Source organism: Poecilia reticulata, linkage group LG21 (genome assembly GCF_000633615.1).
Source record: "Poecilia reticulata strain Guanapo linkage group LG21, Guppy_female_1.0+MT, whole genome shotgun sequence".
Lineage (NCBI taxonomy): Eukaryota > Metazoa > Chordata > Actinopteri > Cyprinodontiformes > Poeciliidae > Poecilia > Poecilia reticulata.
The window spans coordinates 11,293,135-11,299,235 of record NC_024351.1 but is presented as its reverse complement, the minus strand read 5'-3'; the positions used below and the strand labels follow the sequence as shown (position 1 = coordinate 11,299,235).

Here is a 6,101-nt window from a genome sequence, read left to right as displayed (position 1 = left end):
CCCTCTTTCCCTCCCTCTTTCCCTCTCGCTTGCCTAGCTGTTTCTCTGGCTATCACTCACCGTTCTCACTTTCTAAATCGTCTGTTTCTTGTTCTCGGCCTGTCCTTCGTTTACTCCTGTCACTCTTTGTCTCGTTATTCCCTCACTCACTCTGTCAGGACTCTTATCCTCTCCGTCTTTTGTCGTTTCTCTCCCATCTCTCCCTCTCTTCCCTCATCTGCCTGGCTATCTCTGTTTCTGTCTCTCCGGTTAACGTGGTCTGCTTTCAGTAGTTTTTGTCTGGTGTGCTGGATGTGTGTTAAGTAGTTGCCATTGAGACCGCTTTATTGGTCTTTACTGTTTTTGTTTAGTTTTGTTTTGTTTTGTTTTTTCTTCTCTCTGCTATGTCGCAGCTCTGTAATTTAGTGAAGTCTGTCCCATTTTTACAATTTTTTTTGTTTGTCTGTTTCCGGGCTGCGGGATCACATCATGCTGATCGCCATCGTTCCTCGCCTCCCTTGGCTATCAACTCACCTTTCCTGTCTTTTTCACTCTCCATCACTCCCCACCACCTATTCTCCACCCTCTCACCTTGGCTGTTTGGTGTTGCAGTATCAGCTTAGGGAGGGGAGGAGACGGCAAGGGGCGGGTAGGTGATTAGAGAGAGACCTTCACCTTCGCCATGGGTGTCTCAGTTCTCCATACATCACACGCCACCCGCACCCAGCTTGTTTTTTTTTTTAATGATTAAAGGTCACAGAAGCCATTGAGATGGAAGGGATGACTTAGAGAGATCCCAGAGTGAGTGAAGGGCATGTTAGGACAAAACAGATAATGACTGCAAACAAGGCAGTTTCAGCTGACGCGACTGAATGTTAAAGTTTGAGACTGACGCGCCCTTAGTTTGTTCTTTAATTTTGACCTGCATTCATTAACGTAAATTAAAGATCATCTCAAAAAATGTGAATGCTGTGGCTCAATTAAGAGCACGCGGTCATTGTTCTTCTTGTATTCCTGTATGACTGAGATCCCGAAAGCATAAGAAAACATCCTACATGCAGAATTCAGCAGCAACATGCTAATCATGCACCACTTTTTCTATATTTCATAAACTTAAGATTTTAAGTTGTGTATCAAAGTCCTGTAAATTCATAATATTTTTAAAATGATGCTGGAGGGACATACCACTTCACCACATTTATGATATTCTTATTGCATACAATTATGAGAGATAATTTTTTTAAAAATGTGTTGCATTAACAAAACCTTGTTCTTCTTTTGTTTCTTCTTTTTTTCAAATTGTGCTCCAGGGTTTTAATAAATCCCACCAATGCACAGCATCTTTTAAAAAACTTGTTAACCACTACAGATCATTTTAAAACTTTGATAAGATCTTAAGATATTTTAAAAATACAATTTAAGAATCTTACCAGTGCACCATATTTAAGAAATGTATTTCAGGATCTTAACAACGCACTACTTTTACTACATGATTCTGAAGGTGGAGTTGCAGAATAAGATTGGAAATATTGATGGCATTTGCAACTGTGATCTTTCTCTTTGCACTTAAGTATAGATTTTACGAGTTCTGCAAAATGTGAATTGGTTTCTTGTGAAATAGAAAAGGTTGCTGTTGTATCATTAGAGTGCCGTCCAAATACCACTCCACATATTAATAATGAGAAACATTTTTTGTTTTCAGTGATCTGCTTATGAACACAACTGTAGTGAATTAGTCAAATATTTTATAAAACCATTTTTTCTTTGTATAGGTTTCATTAATTGAAGACCTGTGATGTGATTTAAATTTTCCCTTTAAAGCATGTTTGAATAATACTAGTCAATAGTAAATGCAGTAACAGGATATCCTGTACAAAAAGCTGCATTTTCTTTTCCGTATATGACATTAAATCAGATTTTAGGTCAGTATTAATATTATTACACATAAAGGAAAAGGCCTTGCAGTCCTGAGAACTCTATTCCAGCCATCCGGGGACTGGAGCACATCACAAACTAGTTTGCTTTACTTACAAATTGTCTAAAGACGGTAAAGTCAATGTTTTGTAGTGACGACCGCTAACCCTCGATTGAAGCCCTTTAGAAAATTTGTGATCAGAGCCAAACAAATGTGTGTGAGCAAGTCAGCCTGCAGAACATGTTTGATACAAGTCATATAGTTCAAAGGCAATCCTACCAAATACAAAGGAGGTGTGACAACTTTGAGGAAAACTGAAGTTAAAAGTTCTCACAAATCATTTTACTAATGCTAAATGTTAGAGAGTGGAGACAAAAAATGTGTATGCTGTGTATTTAAACATGTATCTTTAATGAATCTCCTTACGTCTAGTGGCAGCACGGGAATTTTAAAAAGGGACTCTGACGTGGTTTTAGAGTAAAACTACATCCTTTCTCAATTTTGACCTATAATTTATGTAGAATCTTGTGTAAGCAGATACTTATTTAGCTGCTATCTGTGACCTTTCCACTAGTTGTCACTAAATCCTCCACACTAGCAGTGCTTCTTTAGGAAGAAACCTTCAATTTAATTATACTTGAGAGCAATCTTCTCCCAAATTAGGGGTCGTATCTTTAAACCTGTTGCTAAAATCTGCTTTCTATGTAGCTTCTACAGTCGAAGAGAATGTTCTTCATTTTGGTTCACATCAACAAAACTCCAAAGTTGCCATTTTCCAGAACAAATCCATAAGACCAGGGTTATAATTACATTGGCATCGTGATATTTGCTACAAAAAATGGTTTCGTGTGTTTTGCTGGAAACTCGCCTAATTTCATCCATCTCTGCTCTCCTCCCCACTTCACCATAGAGCTACGAGAAGCAGCTCCCACTCAGCATCCAAGATTCTCAGAGGAATCTTTCCATCCCGCGCCACATCCGAACAGCCGACCAATCCTCGGCACGGCATTTTCACTGCATCCAATGTCAAAGTCAACCAAGCACAGTTCTAACATCTTTTATGATATGATTTATTTTTTTGTGATGTGATTATTGTCACTCTGTATGTCGTCGCATTTGTCCGTACAGTCCTCTGCTCTCTTTAACGACAGCGTGACATGTGAGCGCATTTATCTGTGACTACCACTTGTGCTGTTAGTTTAAATGTTTGAAGCGTAAAGCGGGAGATGCAGCCATCTCCCCTAAGCTGAACAAAGAGCACAGTGTTGTGTGAAGCAGCTTTTGCTAGTGCTTCTGAATGTTGTACGACCAGCTTGTCACCTCGACCGTTTCAAAAGATCAACTTTGGTTTGTTTCGTGTGACTTCATTTCAAAAATTACCACCTTTGTTGTTTCTCTTTCTCTCCGCTCCCCCCGTTGTCTCTATCCATCTTCAGGTGCAGTCACGATGCAGCAGCAAAGAAAATATCCTAAGATCAAGTGAGTTCTAACTACTTTCTTCTACCGTCTGCTCTGCCAAGCTCATAAATAGATTCAAATGTGTGTGTGTGTGTGTGTGTGTGTTTCTTTCTGTGTGGCTGCTGTCTTATGCTTATGCATCCATGTGTGTGCCAGCAGTTGTTAAGCTTCATGTTAAGCTTTAAGAATATGCTGCAGAAGCGTAAGTGTATGTTTAAAGGAAGGAAAATTAGGTCAAGGGAAATCAAAGCGTGGCGGCTATTCTTCACTGGGAGGCAGAGAAGCAGAGGGGGTGAGAGAGGTAGGAAGACATAAAGACAGAGGGAAAGAAAGCAGATTACGCATTAGTTACACATAGCTTTGTTCCGTTTTACGTTTGGAATTATTAGAGAGGTATTATTAGATCATCGCAGCTGCTATCGAGCACCTGAATCATCCAGCTGTGCTCCACAGCATGTGAAAACAAACATTTCGGTGTGTCTTGCCAACCTCTGCTCATTCAAATTGTGTTCTTGCACAGATGCACCTGCAAGCAGAGCAGAAAATAAATCTTGTTAATCCAATTCTCCTGTTAGTGTGACTGTTGTTTTTTTTATTTATATAATTGTATATTTCAGACTCTTTCTTCCCCCCACACCCCCCCCAAATGCACAAATCGTTTTGCAATCTGTCATGTACTGCTTCAGCTGCGAGCTTAAGTTACGCAAACTGATAAAAGTCTGTTTTAAAAATAAGGAAACGAAGACTTTTAAAGGTAACACGTGTGTTTGCCTCTGGAGATCCGGAGTGGTCCTGTTTCTGACGTCGTTTACTCTTATGTGACAGAGTCCCAACGGAGCGCTGTCGACTTCCAAAGACCGTTCAAAGTTTCTAAATAAAGATCTGAAATGCTAAAAAGGTTAAGCTTAATGTCTTTGAAGGAATATTTTGCCAATGTATGTTTGAGACTGGAGACTGCAGACAAGAGCTCGGGAAGGTTTATAAGTTATGACAGAAGTGATGGTAGAGTGACACCCAGAGAAGAATATTTAGGGTTTTTTTTTGTCCAACTTCTTTATGTCAGTCTGTCCAACCTTTGTCTTACCCACAGGCCACAGTGCAGTGGACATCACAAAAGTTGCCCGGAGGCACCGCATGTCCCCTTTCCCCCTTACCTCCATGGACAAGGCCTTCATTACTGTGCTGGAGATGACCGCCGTCCTGGGCACTGAAATCATCAACTACAGAGGTAAGGAGGCAGACACTCCTGAACCAGGTCAGATTTTGTGCTTAGTATCATCTTATTCCTCCTCTTTTGGTTTCACATTAGTTAACATCAGTTCCTTAAGGCTGCTGGGGTGTTAAGCTCGAACTCATTTCACTGTGAGGACACCTCACTGAATCAGCTGTCTCTGTATGCATGAAAAATGTCAATCTCCATGACACAAATTTTCTTGGCTGCAAGGGCGTGTGCATAACAAACAAACCTCACCTAAAAATAGCTGCAAGCAGCAACGTCAGAACCATGAACTTCAGTGGGACACAGTCAGCATGACAACTTGATCTGCCAATGCGTAAAAGATTTTTTTTTTTTGGCAATTGTAATGGACTAACCCTTAGAAAATTTAAGAATGAAATAAATGTTAACATTATTGATTGAATACTGTCCGATAACCCGCGTACAATTAGGTAAAAATGAACTATTTTAATCTCTCTTATTAAGACCAAACTCTAGTATTAACAATCGCAAAGTTCAAAAGACGTGTTTCTTAATCTTTGCAAATTTTCTCGCTAAGTTTTCAGGCATTTAGCAAATAGAAATAATTTAGCTAATTCTAACTAAGCTAAAACAAGAGAAGTTTGGTCTGATTTAGCTTCACAGAGAGATAAAAAAATGTTTCTTTTTTATTTTGTGTATTTATCTGGTTTCTACTGTGCCCGCTTGTCTTTCCCATCTTTAACAGGCTGTGTAAATAAAGCAGACAAATATTATTCACAAAGTAAAACACGTCTTTATTATCAAGAGCAGTTTTGTATTCTGCGCGTTTGACTTATCTTGCACAAATGTCCACATTTAGCTGCACAAGGTTGTGTAATCCTTCCGGCGGAATGGGCCGAGTACTGGTGAAGGGTGACATGGAGCCAAGCTGAGGGCCAGAGGGCAGAACACAGACTCAGCCTTTAAAAAAAAAAACAATATAGAGACGAGCACCTCTGGCAGTAATGACCTCAACACACTTAAATGATGACAAAAACAACCTCAAAGTTTAAAAAATATGTTTTGTTTCATGATGAGGTGCGACTCAGTTACAGGATTTGCATGAACGGAGCAGAGAACAGGACAGCAGGGAGGTAGCATCGGGAAAATGAAATATTTATAGAGACAGCATCTGGAGAAGCTCCTCTGCTGAATATGGAGCAGCCTGAGTGAATGTGTGAAATGTATTCTTTTACCTTTTTATCGATGCCGTTTATGTTTGCAATTTAAAATTAAGAAAATGCACTCTAGCTTTCCGGCTTGCTGCTCTGTGCTTCGCCGTCACCTGACCGAAAAGCAAGATGGACTCACAATCAAAGATGTTTTGGGGGGGGAAAGAGCATCTTATCAAACTGCTGCAGCACGACGTCACCTCTGTTCTATTTTTAACCTCAGCTCAGCCTCGGCATATGTTTCCAACAGGCTGTTTAAGTGGCAGCTTGGAAGGAAATGTGAAAAAAACCCAACAATTTTTCCGATGAAGTGCTGTTAAAGACTTGGACAGAACCTTGC

General features: G+C 39.9%; 1 protein-coding gene across 10 annotated transcripts in view; it reads left to right on the top strand.

The window, feature by feature from the left end:
• gphnb (gephyrin b) overlaps positions 1-6,101 on the top strand; it is an 88,678-nt gene that overhangs the window by 74,450 nt on the left and 8,127 nt on the right. For all 10 annotated transcript variants that reach the window (XM_008397480.2, XM_008397476.2, XM_008397479.2 and 7 more), the window contains 2 exons: positions 3,331-3,373; positions 4,443-4,580. In XM_008397480.2, coding sequence (XP_008395702.2) covers positions 3,331-3,373; positions 4,443-4,580 — 181 coding nt within the window. The remainder of the gene's footprint in view (positions 1-3,330; positions 3,374-4,442; positions 4,581-6,101) is intronic.